The sequence below is a fragment of the Typopeltis vanoorti genome, chromosome 19 (genome assembly GCF_054136105.1).
Source record: "Typopeltis vanoorti isolate ZY-2024b chromosome 19, IOZ_Tvanoo_1.0, whole genome shotgun sequence".
Lineage (NCBI taxonomy): Eukaryota > Metazoa > Arthropoda > Arachnida > Uropygi > Thelyphonidae > Typopeltis > Typopeltis vanoorti.
Window position 1 is genome coordinate 62,388,050 of NC_143567.1, and position 26,115 is coordinate 62,414,164.

The following is a 26,115-nucleotide window of genomic DNA, read 5'->3' on the forward strand; positions in this document are numbered from 1 at the left end:
CTATAATACGCCTACATTTTTAAACTGACTTCTTTATGGTACTATTTAACTTATGTAAATAACTGTGTGATGACATATTAAAAAATTCAATTGAATATGTAATTCTTCTGAGATAGCAATGATTGAAATTCAGAAAAAAATCCCATGTCCATTTTTACTTTCATGTTAGACTTGATGACCTGTCATCACTTCTTTAAAATCTAATTAATTAATGCCCTAATACAGCAGTTAATCCTAGTATGGTTTAAAAATTAATTGCAGCTGATTTTCAGATTGTCTAGTTTCTGAACTTTTTTCCCCTTGCTAATTTTAATGCTCAAGGTGTATACTTATTGATTTTGTATTTGTATTTTGAGATCAAGTTTTTTTTGTTTTTGTTTTTTTCCAAGATGGCAGCTGCCTGCTTTAGATGTTTTAAGTGTTTTTTGTACTCAATCCTGTAAGCCACAAGTTGAATCCATGTCTGATTGTTTATATGTTGTTTGAATACATGTAGTAGAATAAGTAAGTCTAACATTGCCTCTATTGAAGCTTTCTTTTATGAAAAAAATGGCCTCAGACTTTGCAAAAAATTAAAAATAGCTGAATATGAACCCCAAAAAAATTATGTGGAAGAGACCAAATAAAATTGTAGTTTTTATGAGAAATTCTTGATAGGTATAAAGCAAGCCTGGTCCTATTTGGTTATTTTCATCCCTTCATCCTAGACAGCCTTTTGAAAATGAAGAAAACTGCTTTTTTTCCCCCCTCCTAATATTTAGTATATGGTTTATTATTATTATTAAGAGAGATGGCCTTAAGGGAGTCCGGGACTCATCGAGGGAGGCTACATACTACACACACCAGCTATCATACTTATGCTTAAATTCATTCACACTGTTTGCAGACATAACATCCAATGGCAATCCATTCTAGTCATGCACTACACTATGAGAGAAAAATCTATTCCTAACCCCTTTCTTAGTGGCATTCATTCTCAGCTTCCGCGGATGCCCGCTTGTCCTTTCCCCACCCCTCCATAAAATAAAGAATACCATCAACTGTAATTCTCTATGGCCCTTTCAGAAGTTTGTAAGTCTCAATTACAGTCTACAAATTCTCCATTCATCTTCATAATTAGTATTCAACAATCTTGATATCATTTTTAACACTCTCCTTTGCACTCGTTTTTTTTTTTTCTCTCTCTCTCTCTCTCTCTCTCTCCATTATATCAGAATCACGATGGAAACCAGGAGATCACACCTGTGCACAATAGTCCAAGTGAAGTCTTATCAAGGCCTTGTAAAGAGGCAAAACGACTTCCTTATTGTTACATGTGAAAGTTTATTTCAGCATTGCAATTATCTTTTGAGTTGTATTTGCAATCTTTGCTACAAGGGTCCCTTAACTTCAACTTGCTATCTACTAACACTCCAAGATCCCCAGCTTGATTAGTTTCTTCTAACATAATCCTACCAATATAATATGACATTGGATATCTAATCATGCCAAAGTGCATGACTTTGTATTTATGGACATTGAACTGACATCAATTTTCCTATGCCTGCAATTCAAGCCTACTCAAATCATTTTGCAAGTACTGCATATCAACGGCATTCCTGATTACTCTACCTATCTTTGCATCATCAGCAAATAGCTGTATGTCTCCTGTCAAATCCTTCCCAATATCATTAATGCACAGATTGAATAACAGTGGACCATAGACTAATTCTTGTGGGTACATCACTAGTTACTTTAAATCTTGTATCCCTCGTATTCCACTTTCTAATATCTGTCAGTCAGTCAGTCAGTCAGTCATCCTCTTATCTATGCTAATATTTTATAATCCAAACCCAAATTCTCCAATTTATGCAACAGTCTTCCATGCTGTATTTTGTCAGAATTAGCAAAATCCAAAAGTATCATGGTGTATCCATTCCCCTTGTCTAGTTCAGTGGTAAAATTAATATAGAATGTGAGCAAGTTGCTGAAACCTGACCTTCCCGTAGTAAACCCATGCTGTTTATTGCAAAATAGAGATTCATTGTCAACCCATTTCTGAATGCGAGCCCTAACCAATTATTTCAAAATCTTCATCACCCTGAGATACTGATTGGTTGATAGTTGGATATATCAGTCTTTGCACCACTCTTGTGCAATGGGATTACCATACATTCTTTCCATTCCTGTGGAATCTTCCCTGATCTGAGACTCAAATTATATAGCCTGGTCAAAGGAATAGTCAGTTCAGCTGAACACTCTTTTAGCATCCGTGCTGATATCCCATCAATCCCTATTGCTGAATTATTCAGTTTGTGCAACAACTCTAATACTTCCTCTTCATACACTTGAGTTTCTTCATTCAGTGAAAAGGTAGCAGTGAACTCAATGTTATATACAATAGGTTGATAGCTTTTAGCAAAATGGACACTCATTAGTTGAACAACCTCTTCTGCGTTCTCTTGTTTTTCTGATATGCCTGTAATGTATGGTATGGTATGGCCAAAGCCATACTGTTCATTAGAGGCCTATCAGAAAAAATAATAAAACACTATTTAAATACAATATTAAGGCAACCTTCAAACCTCTTGCAAAATTAAGAAATTTAATCGATCATCCAAAGATCCTCTTCCATACCATTGCCCACTCAGGGATTTACAAAATTCAGTGCACCTGCAAATTACCCTACATAAGGGAAACAAAGTGCATCATCCCAATAAGAAAAGACAAACATAAATGCCACATTAAATTAAATTCCTCCATTATGGTAAAACAGGCCTGTCAGACCATGCACTTCAAACATGTCACAGAATCAACTAGAAAGGCACAAAGTCCCTGCACTGCACCAAAACCTGGTTTGAAAGAAAGTTCAAAGAAGTCTGTGAGATGTAACAACATCCAAATCTAAATAAGAATGATGGATTAATAATTCCAAGAATCTGGAGAACCCATTTTCAACCCATATTGCATTCAGATCAATCCCAAACAGAAGAAAACTTTAATATGAGAGGACTATAGAAATTTTTTAATGCAGTTCTGCTATAATTTTTTTTAAAATTTCATCTGTATATTATTATACTGATATGTATAAAAAGTTTATTTTATTTAAATTTTTTTATATTATTTATTTATTGTTTCACCAGAGGTCTGACATTGTAGTGTCATGTAACTTGTATCCTGTACACGTCTTCCTGATGATAACCTCAATACAGAGGTCAGAATGTCGAGTGTTGTTTTCTTAATTATAAACAAATTACTCCAACCAGAAAGTCTTCACTATGAATCACTGCCACATGGAGAATTGTTACTGTACTGCAGTCATAGTTTTCTACCATAACTAGGCTCAAATCTTCCAGTATCATTAGCAGCATCTCGCATCTTCTCCGATTCTGTCTTTCCTAAAAGTACTGTGCCCTTTACACTTGATATCAGTTAATATATCTGCCTCTGATAGCCAGGTCTCACTAATGCCCACAGTCTGATGCTCCAAAATGTCCACCAAGGCATCAAACTCTACTCTCTTTGTTTTACTCCTGACATTTATGTACAGACATAAGTTACATGCATGCTTTTTTGTATATGCACTTCTTTAGTCTGTGTGACCCATTTGGACAACTTGCACTTGCTTAATAAGCTCGACCTGGATGAACATGCAATCGAGTTTTCCTCACAGTTGTGTCCATGATAATGCACATCTCTCATTAACACAGTTACATAATATGGTTGCTCCTTTTGCACTGCTTTTCACCATTCCTTCCATCATGATCTAGTTTCCCTGACTCATTCTGTTTGGTCTCATACCAATTAATAAATTTTCCAGCCTCCTGATACCAAATGCATTCATGTAAGTTGTTCTCTTATACATTCTTCCCTCAAACTCACTCTAGACTTTCCAAATACTCTTAACCATTCTTTCTATAGCCTATGCCTGAAATCCTTTGCCATTATAGCTCTTCTTAATTCATTTCTGTCATATCTAGGTAACATACTATTTTCACTTTCTCACTCTTGACTCACACTTCTTCCAGCAGTCTCCTTCCATAACGTATTTATCACCAAACAAATGTTTTGTTTCTGCCAAGACTACCATCTCTTTTACTTATCTGCTTTTCAGTAGCATTTGTTAATTTTTTAATTTTTTTTATTTTAAAGCCCTGAAAACATGAACTAATCACAGTCATTAATCACATTTTAGGATCTCCATACCATATAATATTCTTCTTTTTATAATTGATTTATCTACCTGATTATCTTTATGTGAAATCTTGAACTGTTTTGTTTCTCCCTTTGCTGCTTATCATTCTCATCCTTCCAGTGCCTCTCTAATCATTTTCAACCTTTTCCAATGTTCACGGGAAAGCAACAAAGAGGAGGGCTAGTGAAATTGTTAACTATTTCACGAGCACTCCTCTTTGTTCTTGTGAGGTTTTGGCACCATTTTACAATACAGGTAACCTTCGTATAATGTGGTATTTATATAATGCGATTTCGGTATAGCACGGTCTACAAATTGTAGTAACCTTGTATCTTTTGAGATTTTTTCACCGCGTCACTTAAAAATCAAATTGTATCTTCATTAAATTTGTGTCTACCTGTATCACACATGTACATCAATTGTTTACCTTATAAAGTGTTTATTGTTGAAAATACGTTTTCTGCCAGAAAAGCGCATTAAAAATCATAGTGTGTTAATCTCGAGCTGAGCACTTTATTTTCTGGTGAGTTACATTCATAATTAATATGTAATGCTTTCTTTTTATGTAAAAATTTATTTTTATAGTAATAGCTGCTAAAACTGCAACGAAAGGAAAAACCAACATTGAAAAAAAAGTTTATTTCTCTCGAAGAAAAAATTAAAATCTTGTCGGTTGACAAATGGAGAATTAACAATCAAATAAAATCTGAGAAAGTTGCTGGGGCAACGGTAAGTGCAAAGTTGCTCGTGTACTCGATATTCTAATGGAAAAAATGAAGAAATCTCTAATGATTTGGATAGAAGATTGTACTCAAAAGAAAATTCCTTTGGAGGGAAATCTTATTAAACAAAATACTCTCAAAGTCCATAAACATTTAAAAGAACTTGATCAAGATTCTTCAGAAGAAAGCTCTCAGCATGGATTTTGTGCCAGTAAGGGTTGGCTCGAAAACTTTAAAAAGCGGTTTTATTGCATAATCTTAAAATCCAAGGAGCATCAGCAGATGCAGAGCTGCCCAGAAATACCCAAGAGAACTTTTAAAAATCATTGAAGAAAGTGGTTATAGTGTAGACCAGGTGTTCAATGCGGATGAATCCGGGTTATATTGGGGGGAAAAAATGCCAAAACGCACCTATATTTCGAAAAATGAAAGATCAGCTCCTGGATTCAAAGTTTCCAAAGATAGAATTACTCTACTCTTTTGTAGTAATGCATCAGGTGATTACATGACAAAAACCAATGTTTATTAACCGATCCTCAAATCATCGTGCTATGAAAGAGCTCTACAAGTTCACTCTACCTGTTGATTGGTGGGTCAACAAAAAGGCATGGGTTACAGCTAGCATGTTTAAAAATTGTTTTTTTCAAGTGTTTTGTACCCGATGTAGAAAGTTACATCAGCTACAGACTTCTTAATAACTAAACCAGCCGAAGTATGCAATGAGAATTATACAAATAATGTCCAAGAGATTTCAAGTGATGATGTCGTCTGGACACTCGACATCTACGAAATGTTATTTTTGAAGACAGTGATGATGATTAAAATATGCACTTTATTTTATTTTGCCTGAAACATTTATGCATTATGGGCAATGAAGTTTACGTACAATTTGTAATTTTTATAATTTTATACTATGTATTTGTTTCATAGTTTATATGTTTTCTTAACTTACATGAATTATGTGATTTAATAAAAATATATTTTTGTTGGATATGTCATTGTTATTTATATAATTTAAAAAAAAAAATTTGAGAACATAACCCTACTTTTTCTGTGTGATCTATGTATAACGCACCATTTCTTTCGAACCTAACATCTGCGTTATATGAGGGTTACCTGTACCACTTTAATGTTAATTGTATTCCAACAAAATATCTGGAAATATATCAAATACATAAATGCACAAAAATCAGCAGTAATATTACTATAAGAACTAATTATTCTAAGAAAATAACTCAAAACAGATAATTATATCACATTAGATGGAGAAATTTGTGTGATGCAACATTTTATGAAAATCAATTTTTCTTTTAATTTTAATGCTTTATCTATTTTTATGAAATCAAGTGTTTATTAAATTTTAAATTATTTTGCTCCTCTCCCACTAGGGCCACATTGTTCAGCAGAATCTTCAATCTGTAAACTTAGTCCTAATGATAAAGAACCAAGAAAAACGTATGTGCTTTTTTATTTTCTTTGTGAATAAAATTTTTCATAGATTTTTTGTAGATACAGTGAAACTGTGAATGTGATTATCTCTAAACTTTATGTAACTTTATTTTGGTCTTTTGATTTTCTAGTACCATTTTTATGCTTATCATAGTTTGGAGTCGAGGAGGGTTTTGATTTGACACCTAAATGACTTATCTGTGCACAAAATGAAATGATTTTAAAGATCATTAAGGTACATTGCTTACTTCAAGTTTCCTATCTGTATAGTACTTGCTGGCTTAAATAGTGATGTCCTGTTAAGGTCATTTTATGTAATGCAGTGCAGGAAGTGTACTGTGAATGTTTCAAGTTGAAGTCATCATTTACTATGAAATTATTAGAAGTGTTGATGCTTAGTCTATTTAAATCTCACATTCTTAAATGAACTGAAGTATGAAGTGCTTGGGACTTGGATTTCCAGGTAGACATTAATACTGATGTATTATTATAGATTGCTTAGACTACACTAAAATACTGTAACTAGTGGTAGGTACTACCAACTTGACTGTTCGACTGAATTCCCTCATGATATTCTTATGAAAGTTCTGCTGTTTGTGTGTGTATGTAGAAATCCTGACCAAAGATAGCTTCATAGCATTGGTTTTTGGAAGGAAAAACAAAATCACTATAGTAAATCTTTTACTGTAACATTTCTTCCCTACAAGTTTGCTATGAAGTTATATGCATCTTTTGTGTATGTGTGGTGGAGTTTGTTACTGTGTTTTTATTTCCTTTATATATATACACACCACATGATCATCCATGACTGAGTATCAGTTGCCTTAAAATGTTGTCTATGATGGGAAAAACTTCACTGCTGTTTTGGTATGAATCTTACCATCTCAAACCAAGACCAACTGCCTTGATTATTCTAAGCTTTTTTTTTTTTTTTTTCTTAATAAGATGAATTTTTCTTTCACAGCAAACTGCCAACTCTTTGGAAAGCATGTGATAACAACAAACACCAAAAATAAATAAAACAATTCTCATTATTTCTCTACTGCTCAACCATTGCACTAGACATTTTGACTAAACTGTATTTCTTTTTATTGACAATTTGAAGGAGAGTGTTTTATAAGGCATATGAAAGGATGGAAACATATGATGGTTTAGTACCATGAATTTTAATGATAATGCAACTCAAAAAAAGGGGAGGTAACCTGTAACTTATTAGTACTATGTATTATACATGGACTGTGAGTTAAATATGTTGGCCTAATAGGCTGAGTGGTTAGCATACCCACTCTTCAAACAGGTTGTGGATTCGATTCCTTCTGTGGGCATAGATGTTTGTGATTGTCTTTAGGTGGAAGATAAATTTCATTGCCCAGTGTGAGACCACCTCCCCACTTTTTGGAGGCCTGAAGTGGTTGAAAAAGTTCCATGTTTGGTCTCTAGAGCAGGGTTTCCAGACATTGTATAAATAAAAAAATTACAAAAAATGTATAAAAATTGACAAAAATGAAAAAACAAAATCCTTGCCCACCCGTGGTACAAATGTACTATGGGTTTTGGGTTTAGTAATAACCTTTTTTAGGTGGTAACCACATAAGAAAAAAAAAAAAAAAAAAAAAAAAAAAGAATGGAAACACTGCTGCAGAGAACTCTTTTTTTTTTTTTAAGCCACTTCATGCTTTTAAATAAGCAAAGATTTAAGAATCAGCACTAAATATTGGTAGAGAAGAGCAGCATGTGGTCTGTAAGGAATGTGAATAGCCTGCCAGAGCTTCTGAGCTAATGCCTAATCCTTATCTTCTCTCATGCATCATGTTGATTTGTATCTACCTGGATACCAAATAATGAAAATGGACTGGCAATTTGAGACAGTCTATCAAACTCTACTCTGTTGGTTTAAATCACATAAAACCACATGATGGTATATCATAGTTGGATATAATGCAGCTTGGCATATTACCCATTTATAAAAAGTTCTACTTTAAGGGAACCAGGGTGAACACTGGTACAGTATGCCCATCGATTGTAGGTCTCTCCTTGGCATTTTGCCAAGAATAGTCGATTCATGCGGAAGGGGAGAAAGAAATGAAGGATGTACGAATTGGTCGCCAACATGCGAAATCACATGCTTTCTTGTCTGTCACTGTACTAGTTTATAGTAGCTTGATTTTTGTTGCCGCTTTTTTTCATTATTTTTTTATTATTAATTTGTATGATGGATCCAGTACAGTCAACAAGTTCTGTTGTTAAACGTTTCAGTAGCTCTCACAAAAGAATATTGAATAATGTGCTGACATTCTGTGAAAAAGAATCGTCAGAAGGCCGTCTCCTTGTTCCCCTGTCTCAAGTCATAAAACGTGCAAGTGCAATTGCTGGCATATCAGGGTCGACTGTTAAAAGAATTTAACTATTTAAATTTGACACTATGCTCAAAGAGCATGGATTTCTAGCTTTGAGGCTACCACCATATTATTGCGATATTAATGCTATTGAGTATATTTGGGCAGAAGTGAAAAGTTTCGTTTGCCATCGCAACGTAACTGGAGATATTGGCATGTTGAAACTTTTTAAGCTTTCAGAACAGGCGATTGAAAGTATTACAGTTCAAAACTGGGGAAAATATTGCTCTCATGTCACCTCATTGGAAAATATGTATTGGGACAGAGACGGAATTATCGAAGAATTATGCGAACCTTTGGTGATCAGTTTAAGTGAAAGTGATGACGATTCAGACACCGATTCAGATGACTCTGAAGGTTAAAAGGATTTGATAATGGTATTTTTTTTCCAACATTTTTTTTGCATGGGTTTGTTAAAAGAGTCACAACAAGTCATAAATAATTAATTGGTTTAGGACATTAAAGTGTCTCAATTCTCTCAACTGTAAGTTTAGAATATCTAAGTTCATTTGAAAAAATTTCTGTTTTTCTGTATAATTATTTTTTTATTTTATAGAAAACTATTAAAAATAAACTTAGTTAAATTTTTGTTTTATGCTATACCTTTTTTAATTTTGTTAATATTCTACGTATATTTTTCCAACTGTTATACAAGCAAAATAGTTACACTTTAAAAACAGCAATGTTCGTAAAAGAAAAGCTAAATTTTCCGACCTGTAATAATAAACAAACTCATCCCAGAAGATAGATTGATTATCCTATTATCGGAATGGATTTTCCTTTTTCTGACATGCGCAGAAGTGTCCAAGGATCTCTAATCGGTGGGCGAACTATAAGACAGCTACTAGGATAAGCTCAAACTCAACAGGATTGAAAATATAAAATCATCAATAGAAAAGAGGTGAGTTAGCAGAGGAATTAACAGATATACTATGTTGTCTTAATTGGTGTTACCCAGAGATATTTCTTAAGAAAAATAAAAAAGAAAGATTCTAAAAATAACTATGCAGGTAGTAGTGATCAGGAAAAGGAAAGAGTAATGATAGCATTTGACACTAAAACAAAGTTTATTTCGCACATGGTAATGTGAACATCAAACTAGAAATTGGACATTAACTTATTTATGCTTAGGATTGCACTGAAGATACCGAAAAGAAGAAGAGAAATTCTTTGAGTCATCAGGGAGTACAGCCAATATAAAGGAGAAAAATGGTCTTTTTTTGGAGACACTAAACAGTAGCTTAGAAAATGAAATGTCATGTATAAATTTGGAGAAAAGGAGAGGGCTAATAATAATGGTCATTATTGGTTGAATTTCTATTCAGGACCTGGATTGCTCATTATTTCCAACACAAACATAGACAAATGCATATAGAGAGAACATATATTGATATGCTGCTGTTGATATTGCTATCTTTTAACATATGCGTGATACGAGAGTATGTAGAGAATTTGATTTTGATGGAAAAGAGGAAAAAATGAAGTAATCACCATCCAGTTTTGAGTAAAATAAAAATGATGTCACACTGAAAAGGGAAATGCGCACAAAAGTTTGAAAGGAATCAAAGTTGAGTATCTTTTCATTTGTGAACTGTAGGCTCAAATATATAATTACTGGAGGAAATTGTGAAATAGCTTCAAAATCAAGCATGAAACTTTATAGATCCAGGCAAAATTTTGAAGCAAATATTGATTGATTCAGCTGTGAAGGCATGTGTAGAAATCTGAAGTAATTATTTGAAAAACTTACAGAATGTTATAGGCAACAACAGAATGCTGGTCAGAAATATCCAGCAGTAATATGCATTTATGAATTATTTAATTCATAATTAATTCATAAATGCATATTACTCCTGGATACTCCTAGTCAGTAACACTCTTAAGAAAGCATTGATTCTGCTAGGGAGGCATGCAGACTTCACCACATACCTCCCTAGCTGAATCAATCAGTATTTTTTACAGAGTTTACTGCTGAGACTGTAAAGTTTGGCCCTTGTTTTTAAACTGTTCCATTTTTTTCTCTAATATTCTTTGTTTAGTTGCGTGTACAGTTTACCTGTAGACTATTGGAAACATGCACAGTCTAGAGTGTTTAACTGTAGGCTCAACTATGCAAACAGATGGAACAAATAAGCAGTTTAAAAACAGGAACCAAATCTTGGAGTCACAGTGGCAAACTCTGGAAGTGAAGGGAATTAAAAAAAAAAATTGATTCAGCTAGGAAAGTGTGTGGTAACGCTGCCTGCATCATCTATTTCCTGATATGCATCCTTAAGGGATATTCAGGCTACTATGACAGCACTACATGATTAGTAGTGCTGTCATATCAATTTGGAAACTTGATAATACAATACTTATATGATATCCAAGAGTCAGATATAAACAGCCTTGAGAACAAAATGTGTAATGCTTTCATTTCTAATGCAAAGCTGGTATGGTGGGCAGCCAGCTGGATAAATTTATATGGAATGAGAGAGAAAATTAGTATATTACTTGTCAGCACTACTCCAATATTGTCATATCTAACATGCTTCTAAGGCACTTTTGACTGAATCAATCCTAGATATCCGTCTTCCTCTGGGTCTTCCTGCCATTTTGGCTTCAAAGACCTATTTTGCTAAGCTTTCTTCACCCATTCTATTTAAGTGGCATTACCTTACTATCTCTGCTTTACACTTTCTTGAATGTTAACAATGTTACATCCTCTCTCATATCTTCATTTTTAATATGATTCTGCCATTGATGTCATTTGTTGACTCTCATAATTTTTCTCAGAATTTTCACATCTGTGGTATCAAGTCTTTCATTGAGGTGCTTTATTTCTAACCCAACTCTCAGATCCATAACTAAAAACTGGTATGAACACTGTTTTGTGTACTGCTAGTTTGGGGATTTGGCTCATTTCTCTCATATTCCATATGAGAGAAATGTAAATTTATTCAGCTGGCTACTCACCTACCAACTTTGCATTAGGAATCTGAAAGCTTATGCATTTTGCTCACAAGGTTTATCATATCTGACTCTTTGATATTATATAAGTATTGTATTACCAAGTTGCTAAATTGATAGAACAATATCCATTCCTTAAGGATTTCAGTCACTTCCGTTGTAATTAGAATGCTAATATTTTTTGATTCTGATTTGTTAAAAAGATGCAATGAAAATTTGACCCCGCCTGTTGATGTGTCATGTGGTCAATAACGATGTATTGGTAAATTGCCTGATTTCATTCATATTAGGCTTTTGAATTATACCTACATGCATGTGTTTCCTATAGTGTGGGAGGATATATGCTTGCATTGCTGTAAAACTTATTTCCTCCAAAAAGTTATTTTAATGACAAAAAAAAAAAAAAAAAATGGAAATCTAAAAGAAACATGTCTTTGCTCTAAGTGGAATTATTCAGGATTTCTCATTGGCATTGTAACAGTACCTGTTAGCAGTAAGAGATTGAAGAAGCAGGATGTGAAGAATTAAGACAAATGATTTCCTTGACCTATTTAAAGTGTTATATTTCTCCTTAACACTGTGGTATACTCTTTATTGTTAACATTTCCATGTTTCTCATTTCCATAAGAACTGCAATTATTTGGTATTGAGTGAGATTCCATAGTCATATTTCATACCATATCCTATATATGTTGGCGAATTCCCAAGCTCTATTTAAATATTTCTGATGTAAATTCATCTCTTTTAATGTAGTATACTTTTAATTGTGATATACTGTTAATACTGATGTTCACTTTTTTTGATATTTCATGCACAGAATGCAGTGGTTATCCAGAATAAGCTTTTTCAACTTTGTCAGTTTTATCTTAGTTGGCTACTGTTTGCAGCTGCACAGTTGTGAAACTTGCCTCTCATGGCTATCCTTGAATTCAGCACGTCAATCACACACATTTTCAACAATGCTTTCCTAAATTCTTCTGTAAGTCTTCTGTGAATATCTGCCATTTTTGAGCTGGTTTTGAAGGTATCATTAAATATTTCATCAAATATGCAATTATGCATTACTAATCTGCCTTCTTACTGCTTTAGATATCACTTTGTAGTTTGGCTATCAGATGCCACAGAGTACAGTTAATGTGTAGAGAAGAGGAATATGAGTTAACTGTAAAAATTGTACTTATCCACATTGCTGTTTATGTGAAAGGAGAAAAAGCCAAAGGGAGAAAAACATTCTGGGTCTAATTTTGAATCATCCCCATACCTACAGATTTTACATTTCAAGCTGTAATACAGTTTCTTTGAAGTTGAAGTAGAACTGATCATAATGTATCATTGCATTTATTGTAATCACTTTTATAGTTGCATTATATACATCATTCATACTTATTTTTATTGCAACTAGTTTCTATTCTAATCAGAATTCAACCTTCAATAATCATCTTGCCTACTTGCCAATTAAGTTTGAATATACCCTTATTATAGTTATATAGTTGTAAAATTTCTTTACACACACACACATATATTTATTTATATATTTGTTTTTAATTTCAGTGTTCAGAATTTAGGTAGATTCATAAAAGGCCCTCTTTTCTTAGATAAGCATTTGACAATAACTTATTCTCTTGGTGATCCATGTATGGATTCAAATAGTACCATTCCAAAATTTTTGGAAAGCAGGATAATATTCAATTGTGATAAGCAAGGAATTGTAAGTATTTAAATTCATTAAGTTAACTTGTTCTTGCAGGGATAAATTTTACTTGACTCTTGATATTATCATCCTTCTGTTGAATAATATGTAAAATAATAGCAGAAATTATCTGTATATATGCATGGGTATATAAATTATGATTTAACAGTTGTGTTCTTGATACAAGTTTGTATGGAATAAAGTTGTCATATATGACAACCTCTGAAATAAATCATATGTGATAGAATATACCGTATTTGCTGGCGTATAAGATGCACTGGCCTATAAGACGCACCCCGTTTTTTGTACACATTTTTTAGGAAAAAAACTTTATCACTGAATATTATAATGAGTTTACAGTATTTCAAATAAAAAGTAATAAGTAGGTCTACTTTCAACAAATACCTAATCTAACCAGGAAAGAGTATCCACCTTTTAATCTTCTTCGTCAAACCCAGAAATTCATCTCCAGAGTTAAATAAGAGACATTTGAAACTTCTTCTAAATCAGAATCTGAGTCCTCATACAACAAATTGTTCTCTGTACCATCCAGTGCATTACTAATACCACACTTCTTAAATTTATTTATTTTATTTATTCATATGGAGTTTCCTCCCTTTTCTCTCCTGTCCCTATTGGGGCAAGTTGAGCCCCCTCATGGAGGGTTAAGTATTTATGGCTGTTGATCCGTGTGTGTTCACGGGGCCAGTTTGCCTGCTTGTGGGATGAAAAACTCCAGATAAACTGGGGGGGGGGGACTCTGCTGTCCATGCCCAAGACCGGCTAACTTGACTATGGCTGAGGAAGATCCTTAATCTCCTCACATCGGCGACAGGAATGGAACCCAGGACACTCCTTCCCCAGGCATATGGTTGCGAAGTGCAAAGCCACTAGGCTAACCACACGGACACTAAATCACTTCTTAAATGATTTAACTACTGTCTCAGTTTTCACAGCATCCCATGAAGCTTTGATCCACTCACAAACTTGCAAAATGCTAGGCCTCTTCCTTCTTTCTGATGGTGTAATCTCAAAATCTGAAGACTGCATCCAGAAGACTGCTGGATGCAGTATTCCACTTCTCCTTCATAAATCCCTTAAATTTATTAATACAGTCATCTAAAGGTTGAAGCTGAGTAGTTAGACCTCCTGGAATTACAGCTAACTGAGTTTTGAATTCCTTGAGTTTATTTTTAAAATCTTCTGTTCTGTGAGAATGAAACTGATCCCATACTAGCAGGGCAGGCTTCTTCAATAGTCCTCCAGAGCGCCTAGACCAAATGTTATCTATCCAGAACTGGAATACTAGAATGTATTCCAGTAATTGGAATACATAACTAACGTAACTGGAATGCTCTCACACACTGCAAGGAAGCAAGAAAGAAATCGCATAACTTGGAATTGCACACAGAGAAAAATTCCAGAAATGAAAGTAATATAAAACTGAGTATCGGCGTATAAGACACACCCTGTTTTTCAGACCTATTTTCAAAGGAAAAAAGTGCGTCTTATATGCCGGCAAATACTGTAATTAATTTTAACAAATTGATAACATACATTATTTTATTAAAATGTTATTATTTTTTGCAAAGAATTAACTGGTATTGAGTTTAACTGTCATGCAGAGTTGTTTTCACACATAACTTGCATTTTCTGTTTAGGCTGAAAGTTGATGAAAACTACAAAAAAAAAAATTGTTCTAGATGAGAATGCTTAGGTTTTTTTTTGCAGTTATTTGAATTTTAAAGAACTTGTGTTGATCTCATTAAAAAAAAGTATTTAAATTGAGATTCTGTGTGATAACTTGTTTTTTGTTCCATTTAATAAATTGATCAAAATCAGTGGTATTCCTAAATTAGTCCAATTTTTCATGAAGTCTATTTCTGTTTTAATTAAATAACTATCAGCACATGTAAAAATAGTAGAATTTATTAACTCCTGTATTTTTTTCTTCCTTGTTACAAGGACATTGTCAAGGAGAGAAGAAAAGAACAGTTGACAACATTCAAATCGACCAGTCACATAGGCACATGTTTACTTACTTGTGTTGAATCACATCTGACTGAGTAAACAGGAGAATGCACTATTAGAGCTTAAAGTAAACAGTGTTTAGTATATTGTAATTAAAGCACAAGAATATACAAGTATTCTTAAACACCTGAAAAGTTGATTGTGATTACTCCCCAAAATTTTGAGATACGCACACAATCAGTCTGGTTGAGATTTGGATGGCATTGTAGAGTTACAAGTTTGAAGGAACAGTCCAGATTATTAAACATATGCTTGCTGTAATAACATCTCTGTCTATTTGGATGTATTACTTTCTTTCATGTGCCTATGCATTGGTATCCTGCAACAGATCTTAAAATCTGTTCCCTGCCTTTGCACTTTATATGTGAGAGGTCAAAGAGAACATATAAAGAACATAGAATTTGGTATTTTACACCGAACAATAGTTCCCTTCAATGCTCAATGGAATATTGACCAGGGAATGCCTTGTTCACAGTTTGCAGGATTTAATTTTGACATACAGCAAAACATCTATCAATGAATCATAGAAATATCATACAATCAGTTACATACAGTGATGTATGTAACTGATTGTATTGTCTGGATTGCAATTCCAAAAACTTCATGTCTCTTACCCCCCACCTGAAGCTATTGCGTAACCCTAAATGCCGAGTTACAAAACAAGATTAGGATAGAGCATGGGATATATTTCATAATTATATTCTACCATACCACTCTCATAGTATTGCGATAGAACATGCTACAATAGATAGATGTCAGTGTCAAAGCAATCGCATCTATTTTATGTTGCATGCATACAGCCACTGTAAAAATGGTATGGGATGAAATCTAGGAGGGGGGGGATAAAAATAAAACACTGTTTTGTCAATTTTGACACATAATAGAGGTATATTTGTCAATCCCAAAACAGTTGTGCACACTCTTGGTGAAAACTCTTTGTGAATCACTGCAAGAAAAATAAAAAAAATATATATATCTTATTTTAATTAGATTTTAATTAATTAATTTATTTTTTAAATTAGGAATTTACTGACCATCTGTTGTCTTACTTATGCTGTAGTGGCAATTTTAAAATGAATTCTTTATTGCATTTTATTTGTGTTCCATTGTTAACATACTGAAGATGCCTTTTGATACTTACGCGAAAATAGTACATCTATTAAATTTACTTCTGCATAAGTTCAAGTTTGTCTTTTTTACAAATGTGATAGTTTAGGTATATAATTTGAAGCAGTTATATTTACTGTTATGCAGAAGTTTGATGTTACCCTCGTAACTGATCTTCCCATTTGACCAAAATAACTGAAGTTGTAGGAACATTGAAGTTATTGAACATCAGGTAGCAGCAATGGTGGCGATTTGGATTTAGTCGAAGCATTTGAAAGGAGCATTGAGTTGAAATTTCTTTGAAATCTCCATTACATGCTTAGGAATGCCTTTTATGTAAAGAATATGATTTCTTTGGGCCTCTTCCTTTTTTGAGGATGTAGAGATAAACGCAGAGATTTTATGTGTAATTCTTGGGTTATAAACATTTAGCTAAAAATCAAAATTATTAAAGTAGTTTGCTTAATAATTTACAATTCATGTTGAAGTGATACTTCAGATAAGAATGTATTGACCCATAAAGGTTAGTTTGCAGTATACAGAAGTTGAAAATGAGCCATCAGTTTCACATTTGATGAGTATCTTTAAGAAAGATGTTATTACTCTTGGTGATTCTTTTTCCAAAGAAAATTTGATTCTGTGATGTAAATTATTTTATCCAGAAAGGAAATAAGCCCTGGTTCAGTGCTGCTGCAAATACATCATCTGCAATACACAGCTAAAAAGATTATTTTTCAGGACATTTTGAATAAAAATTAGCCAAATATGAGACTTGAAATGACATCACAGTTAATTTGGCCTGTTTGCCTTTCCAAGCTTGGCTCATTTTTATTTAGAATATCCTGAAAAAATAATCTTCATGTGCAGTCTTTCTCTTATTTGGAAATGGATAATAGAATAAACAAAAGCTGGTTTGGTGAGGAGCCATCTAACTACATCTACATGGAATATGAAATTACCCAAAACACTAAACTAGCAGCATACAACACAGTGTCATCATCATCAAATTCCTGCCATGTACCCTCAAGGGGTATACAGGATATGACAGTACTACATGAAAAAATTACATCATTACTAACTTCCTATCTACAATTTTCCTCCAAATCAGTCTGTTACTTGTCAAGACTCCAACATTATCAGATCTTATATTTCTATCGTCTACTGCACTTTGTACCGTATCAATCCACCTATATCTTGGTCTTCCTCTGGGTCATTTTCCTGCCAACCTGGCAGAGAAATTAGCTAGATTAGAGAAATTAGCTTGGAAAGATTAGCTTGTTTTGCTAATCTTTCCTCTCCCATTCTATTTAAGTGACCATACCACCTGAGATTAGCTCTGCCAACGCATTCCTGGATGCTGACAATGTCAAGTTCTTTCCTAATATCCTCATTTTTAATATGATATTGCCATTGATGCCATCTGTTCACGCCTCTAATCTTTCTCAGGACTCTCATATCTGCGGTCTCTAGTCTTTGGTCAAGTGTTTTACTTCTGACCCAGCTCTCAGATCCATAAGTTAAAACTGGTTTGAACACTGTCTTGTATACAGCTAATTTAGTGTTCCGACTAATTTCTTTCTTATTCCATATGAATTTATTCAATTGACTTCCCACCATACCAGCTTTGCCGATTCTGTTGTCTATTTCTATATTTAATTTACCATCTTCAGTAAAAATCGTGCCTAAGTAGCTGAAATGTTTTACTTGTTCCACAGGTTCTCCATTCACAACACAGTTGACATTTTCAATGATTCTGCCTATTTTCATTGTCTTTGTCTTTTTATTGCTGACCTTCATACCATATCTATTACAACAGCTATTCAATTTAGTCAGAGAATCTTGCAGACTTGTAGCGGATTTATTTAGAAATATAACATCATCCGCATAAAGCAAAGAGCTGACATTAACATCTCCAATTTTGATATCAGGTTTAATACCACATTCCTTCATAATGTGATCCATATAGATAATGAATAACAGAGGGGATAATGTACATCCTTGTCTCACACCAGATTTAACATTAACACGTTCGCTGCCACGCTACTTTGGCATGGTCTGTTCCCCTACGCCGAGCAGTTTTCCTTCTTCAAGGTCAGTACGATAATCTCGTTACCAGAGGTAAACGTCCTACGAGTATACTCGTAGTTGGCTTGTACGGAGCATATACGATCTATGAGAATACACAGATTTGATGCTAGCCCCACAAGCCAAGCATTTTGGCTTCTTCAAGGTCACTACAATAATCTCGTTCCCGGCGGTAAGCGTCCTACGAGTATACTCGTAGCTGGCTTGTGAAGCAGGTTCACCTACTACGAGTATACTCGTAGTTGGCAGCGAACGTGTTAAACCATCTTCCTGTACTTCCTTCAATTCTAACTGCTGACTTAAAACTCAAAGACTAAGTATTGCTTGATATAATGCCCCATTGACACCATATAACTGCAGCATATTGAATAGCTTCTCTCTTGGCACCTTGTCATATGCCTTTTCCAAATCGACAAAACTTAAATTCAGATCTTTGTTGTATTCCCATGCTTTCTCGACTGTTTGTTGTAAAGCGAAGATCTGATCCTGACAGCCTCTATTTCGCCTGAATCCAGCTTGTTCTTCACCAAGCTTTTCTTCCACAATTCTTCTCAACCGTTTCTCAAGTATACTTGCATAGATCTTGCCAGGAACACTCAGTAGGGAAATACCTCTGTAATTCTCACATTGTTTTATTTCCCTTTTTATGTATGGGTACTATGAGAGCTCTACTCCAATCATCGGGAATTCGTCCCTCTGTCAAGTCTTTCTGAACTATGCAGTGCAGCCACTGTAAGACCTTTATACCACCATACTTCAGCATTTCTGGTAGAATATCATCTACTCCTGCGGCCTTTCCACATTTCAAGCCTTTGATGGCTTTTTCTACTTCAAGTATGGATATGTATTCCTGACTGCATGCCTGGTCGGTGTTTTTTATCACTATGCTGTCATCACTGCTTGTTTCATTTAGCAGTTTTTCAAAGTAATTACTCCATACTTCAAGGATATCTTTTTCTCCTGTTTTCATGTCACCTTTATCATCTCTAACTCCTTTTACAGCACTCTTTCCTCCATTCCTAAGCTTCTATAACAACCTCCAGAATATTTTGCCATCTTCTTGATATTTATTTTCTATATTCTTGCCAAAGTCCTGCCATGACTTTTGTTTAGCTAGTTTTACACTGTTTAGCTTTCTTACATTTGTCTCTGTATTCTGTAAGAGTAAAAGCTGACTTATTTGCCAGGAACTTTTGATATGCTTTCTTCTTTTCCTTCACTGCCTCTTTAACTTCTTGTGTCCACCAGAGAGTTCTGATTTTTTTTATCCTTGCACACAACCTCACCACATGCCTCTCTGGCAGAATCAATCAATGTTTTCTTCAGAGTTTGGCACTGAATCTCCAAGGTTTGATTCCTGTTCTCAAAGTCTTCCATTTTCTTTTCAATAATCTTTCTGTATTTTAGTCTACAGTTCACATCTGAGAGCTGCTAAACTTTTATTCGCTTTAAAACTTTCTTACATGTTATTCTTTTCAATATGAAATTCATTTTTATCCTGCTCAAGACTAAATAGTGTCACTTCCAATTTCAAAGCCTCTGTACACTCTGGTGTCCTGCACCAGGGAGAAAACATCACTATCAACAATAACATAGTCAATGAGACTTTTCTTATTCCTAGCCTCTTCTCTCCATGTGAATTTATGCACATTTTTATGTTGGAACATGGTGTTAGTAATAACCAGTCCATGTCCTGAGCAGAAATCCAACAGATATTTGCCATTATTATTAGCTTTGCTCTTTTCTCCAAATTTTCCCAAAATATTTTTGTATGTCTCACAGTCATTTCCTACTCTGCTATTTAGATCCCCAACAAGGACCAACTTTTCCTTTTTCATTGTGTCAGTTGCTTTTTCTAAAGCCTCAAAAAATTCCTGCACTTCTACCTTAGTAGAGCCTTCTGTGGGACCATAGGCACAAATAAGTCTCATTGTCCAGTTCCCCATTCTCATATTTGCCCACATTACTCTACTTGAAACTGACTGCCATTCAAGAAAATTAGCCTCGTATTTTGTGTTGAATACTATGGCTACTCCCTCTTTTCCTTGATTGTCATTGCCTGAATATAACATTTTGTATTTATTGCTCAGAAAGATCTCACCAGTTTTGGTCTTTTCTTTTTCAGTCACCCCTATTATGTCAATCTGGTACTTATCTAATTCCTCAGCTAGCTCCCTTTCTTTGCCATTCAGGCTTCTTATGTTTATAGTACCGATCTTTAACTCTGGTGATGTTGAGTTGGGGTTTGTTTTCAGATTTGTTCCAGTAGCTGACTTTTCGCTGTTCGCCCTGGTTCCCTGGCGAAAACAACGGGGGCCTTGTTTAACCGGGCGACGCCCCAGCCGGCATGAAATTTTGTCATGTTGTACCATCATTTTTTATTTTGGTTTAACCAATAAGAATACAATTTGGTCGGCTAAATCCCAAATTGCCAGCCCATCCTCGTTCGTTCAGTATCAAAGTAGATACCCAACAGGGTTTACTACGAGAAGGTGAGGATTGGACATTAGGTCAGAAGCCCTGGTCGGTTCTCCGCATTCCTTTAAAGGCTATGTGGATGTCTCCTCTCGGTTATACAGCTTTGACCCTTAAGCACCCCACAACACAGTGTTTAAATTAAAAAAAATTAAAAAAAATAATAAATAAACCACAGATATTAGTTCTGGGGAAAATTAGGGAAGTGAACAGATAGTATCATTGGAAGAATAATTAAAAATTAAGATATTAGAAAGGAACTTGACATTATGAGCATTCAAAAATATGTGAGCAGAGCTTATCTGAGGTGTTTGGTCATTAAACAGAATGGGAGAGAAAAGTTAAAAAAACAGATGTTTGATATACCAAGATAGTAGAAAAAAGACCCAGAGGAAACCAAGAACTAAGCAAATTTGCAGTTAGTGGCACTCTAGAAGACTGAAATATAAGGATACAATTCTTAAGAAAATTATAGAAAGGAAGATAGTAATAATATAAATGCAATCATGCAGTACTGTCATAACATCCTGTACACTGTGATGATCATAACAATTTGTTGCTACACGAAACACGTCTTTCAGATTCATTGACAGTTACATTCCTTGCACACATTCATCAACTAAGGAAAATGCAACAGAGCATTGACCATTCTCTTTCATCTACAGCATGGAGTGCAGATTTGTCCAATTTTGTTTTTATTATGAACTTCTTTTAAATGCATTGTGTCACAATGCATTTAAAAGAAGTTCATAGTAAGAACAAAGTAAAAACATGGGAGAACTCTTTGATGGTTTGGATCCTGTCTACCATAAAGGAATATGAATAGCTACTTGCACATTTTGCAAATCATCCTGTCACAGCCTTTGTTTAGCAACTTATCCTGTTCTCTTTTTTTGATTGAAGTAATTTCACTTAGCTACGTCCTAAAATAAAACCTTTTCCTAATCATTCTATTTATAGACTTTTTTTTATGTGTTTGTGTGTGTGTGGTGCTCAATTAAGAAATGCTCAATATTTCTTAAGTAACTGATTGTTTTAGGCACTGAGTCCTCCTTAACAAACTGCCATCTAATGGCCTCCATTCTACACTTGATTGGATTGCCAGCTTCTTCACTGGTCATTCATTGTGTCATTGGATGGCTTCCCTCTCATCAGGGTTCTGTGCTCTCACCCACACTCTTCCTTTATATTAATGACCTCCTTTCTCTGGCTTCAAATCCTATTCACAACTTTGCAGATAACAGTACATCATTCGATAAACCCTACACTACCCTAATGTTAATGCCTCAAATTTTTCCTATGGAATCCTTAGCCATAACCAGTAACATAAACATCAACATCCTGAAATGGGGTGAAGACAACTTAGTAAATTTCAATGCCAAAAAAAAAACAACTCAAACCTGCCTTATTACCATCATCCCCTCTCATTTTTGATAATGCTCCAGTTTCCTTTTAAGATCAACTTTCTCTTTTTTGGGTTGACTATTGCATCCGTTTTATCACAAACATATTATTCACATAGCCTCCTTAACCTCTAGAAAGCTTGTTCTTTTCCATTCTAAACATTACTTCTCTCCTCTAAACTCCTGACACACTATAAGTCTCATTTAGCTTTGGAGTACTGTTCCCACATTTGTGGTGGAGCACCCAAGATCTCTATAAGATTTCTTGATGATATTCAGATGAGGGAAATCCACTTAATAGATGATTCTTCCCTCTCAGACTTCCTTCAATCACTTTATCATTGTGCTCTGTTTCAGTGCTGCCTTTTATATAAGTACTTTCACAAGCATTGATCCTCTGAATTGGCTGCTACTATTCCTCCACTTTCTTCTAACCATAGAACTAAAGCAGCCACTTGCCAACACCCAAAACCCATACATGTCCAGCTTCGAACACTGAACTAATTTCTTATAAGCTTCCTTCATTCCATCCACTTCTATTCTATTCAATATTCTTTGGTTTTTCCCACTGAGCATCACCTCCCACTCTTTAAGAAATATATCAACAGATTACAATTTCTTAAACACTTGCCCACACATGGCACTGTAGTGTTATAGGTCTTGTGACCTTTCATGTGTGAGATCAACATAAAAGGAAAAAAAAAGCATAGATTATTTTGAATATGAAGAAAGTCTGCAGCATCTCTCAGAATTCTTTGAAAGTTTCTTTCTACATCTGCCATAATATGTAATGTAATAAGACCTTAATAAAAAAAAATAAAAGCTGAACTGGTCTGAGGAAACAAAAAAAAAAAAAGTCTTGAATCTAGACACCCTCTGGCTCCAATAATATATGGAGTCCATAAAGTTGCATAAACAAGACTTGTCATTGCCTGTTGTTGATGCAAGGTAATTGGTTTTTCAATTATCTTTTTCTATGCTTTTTTTTTCCTTTTATGTTGATCTCACATATGAAACGTCACAAGACCTATAACACTACAGTGCCATGTGTGGGCAAGTGTTTAAGAAATTGTAACCTGTTGATATATTTCTTAAAGAGTGGGAGGTGATACTCAGTGGGAAAAACCAATCCTTGTCTTTATATCTATTTCTGGATCCCACCGTTCATTGAGCCAGCAACCAAGATATTTATATCTTGACACTTGATCAATATTTTTCCCGTTGAGTGTCAGTTTCATTGATGAGGCGGGATGTTTGCTGATGATCATGTATTTTGTCTTGTTGATGTTTATATTTATTCCCATTCTTTGGCTTTCTATGTATACTCTGTCAATGAGTTTTTGGAGATCCATAATATTATCTGCAATTAGCACGGTGTCATCTGCATATCGTAGGTTGTTAACAATCTTTCCATTTATTGTGATTCCCTCTGGACATTCTTCCAATGCTTTTTTAAAGATTACCTCTGCATATATGTTGAACAGGAGTGGTGAGAGCACACATCCTTGTCTCACTCCTCTTTTGATGTTAATATCACTGGTGGTAATGTTGTCTAATTGAATGGTAGTTGACTGATTCCAATACAGATTTGTTATTAGTCTTATGTCTTGTTCATCTAGCCTTATTTGTTGAAGGACTTCTATTAAGTTAGTGTGTCTGACTTTGTCGAATGCTTTTTCAAAATCTATGAAACACATAAAGACAGATTTCTGTTTTTCTATGCATTTTTGTATCAATATTTGGGTACAGAAAAGGGCCTCTCTAGTACCAAAACCATTCCAAAAGCCGAATTATGTTTCACTTAGAGTTTCTTCACTTTTTCTATAAATGCGATTACTTTCAAAAATATTTTTAATGTTTGGCTCAATAGACTAATAAGTCGGAAGTCACCACAGGAATTCGCTTTGGGTTTCTTTGGGACAGTGATAAATGTAGATTTGAGCCAATCTGATGGAAATTCATCACTTTCATATATTTTATTAAATAGTTTTTCAAGAAGTTTGATGTTATCTGGTTCTATTAATTTTAAAAATTCTGTTTGCACACCATCTGGTCCACTGGCTTTTCCTGTTTTACTTGTTCGTATAGCATTCTCTATTTCGCATTTCATGATTGCTGGTCCTTGAATGTTATCTTTTATATTTATAGGCTTCTGCCTAGTATCATTGAAAAGTTCTGTTACATATTTTATCCAAATCTGTGCTTTATTCTCTTCTTCTAGAACTATTTTTCCATTTTCGTCTCTTAGAGACACTATTTGCTTTTTCCTCAGTTTTCCGGAAATTTTGTTGATTTTCTTATACATATTGAAATTATCATGTTTCTTCTGAAGCAGTTCAATTTCAGTACATAAATTTTTCATCTAGTTTTCCTTGGCTTCTTTTATTTTTTTTTGATGATGTTATGTGTTTCTGTATACCTGGCTAGGTCTTTGTTTTTGTACATTCTTCTTGTATCAATAAGAGAAAGAATCTCATCTGTCATCCATTCCTGTTTTATATTATTCACATAACCTACTTCTTCAATACTTGTTGTTACGATGGCATTCTTTAAGCTATTCCAAAGAGATTCCACACTTTTATTTTCTTCTATGTTAATCTGTTGTAATTGCAGATTAAGTGGTGTCTTGGCACTTTTATTTATGTTTGGGTCTTTCAGTTTTTCTACATCAATTTTCTTTTTATTCTTTTGTGATTTTTTAGCTGATTTTAATCTAAGACGTACTTCTGCAACTATGGGATTGTGGTCTGATGAGATATCTGCTCCAGGATAAGTCTTTGCACTCTTTATACTACTGTGGAATCTTTTATTTATCAGTATATAATCAATTTGATTTCTGACAATGTTATGTTGGTTATCTTGAGGTGATTTCCAAGTGTACAGTCTTCTGGGTGGAAGTTTAAACCAAGTATTTGCTATTGTTAGATCTTCTTCCTGACAGAACTGGACTATGCGATCTCCTCTGTCATTTCTGGTGCCTAAGCCATGTTTGCCAACAATTTCTCCATCACCCCCTCTTCCCACTTTTGCATTGGAATCACCCATCACTATGTTTATATCATATTTCCTTGTTAGGTTTTTAATCTCTTTTAGGTGTTCATAAAACTCTTCAACATCGTCTTCACTTTTGTCAGCTGTGGGTGCATAAGCTTGGATGATATTTATGTTAACGAGGTTTCCCTGAAGTTGTAAGAGCATTATCCTTTCAGAAAATGGAATCCAATTTATTACTGATTTATTGATTTCTTCATCTACTATTACAGCTACACCATGTCGATGTTTGTTCTCATCATTCCCAGAGTAATACATTGTCGTATTATCTTGTTGACACTTTCCAGATCCTGGCCATCTTATCTCGCAAATTCCCAAAATCCGGATGCCCAGTCTCTTAATTTCTCTTGCGGCATTTCTTAATTTGCCAGCTTCATACAGAGTTCTGACATTCCAAGTTGCAATTTTAAAAGTGGACACCATTTTGAGCCCGGAGATTCTTCGCACCCCTGTCCCATTTAAGGGACGCTGGGAACTTGGGGCCAATTGTAAGGGTTTGCTCGCCATGGTGGTTGTTCTGGAGATAAGATAGAGCAGTAGTTTCTCCGTTTACATCAACAGTCCTTCATGAAAATGAGAACAC

The 26,115-nt window shown here is 34.4% G+C and overlaps 1 protein-coding gene across 2 annotated transcripts in view; it reads left to right on the forward strand.

The window, feature by feature from the left end:
- Lerp (lysosomal enzyme receptor protein) overlaps positions 1 to 26,115 on the forward strand; it is a 514,158-nt gene that overhangs the window by 276,498 nt on the left and 211,545 nt on the right. For both annotated transcript variants that reach the window (XM_090408956.1, XM_090408955.1), the window contains exons 23-24: positions 6,285 to 6,351; positions 13,242 to 13,398. In XM_090408956.1, coding sequence (XP_090265082.1) covers positions 6,285 to 6,351; positions 13,242 to 13,398 — 224 coding nt within the window. The remainder of the gene's footprint in view (positions 1 to 6,284; positions 6,352 to 13,241; positions 13,399 to 26,115) is intronic.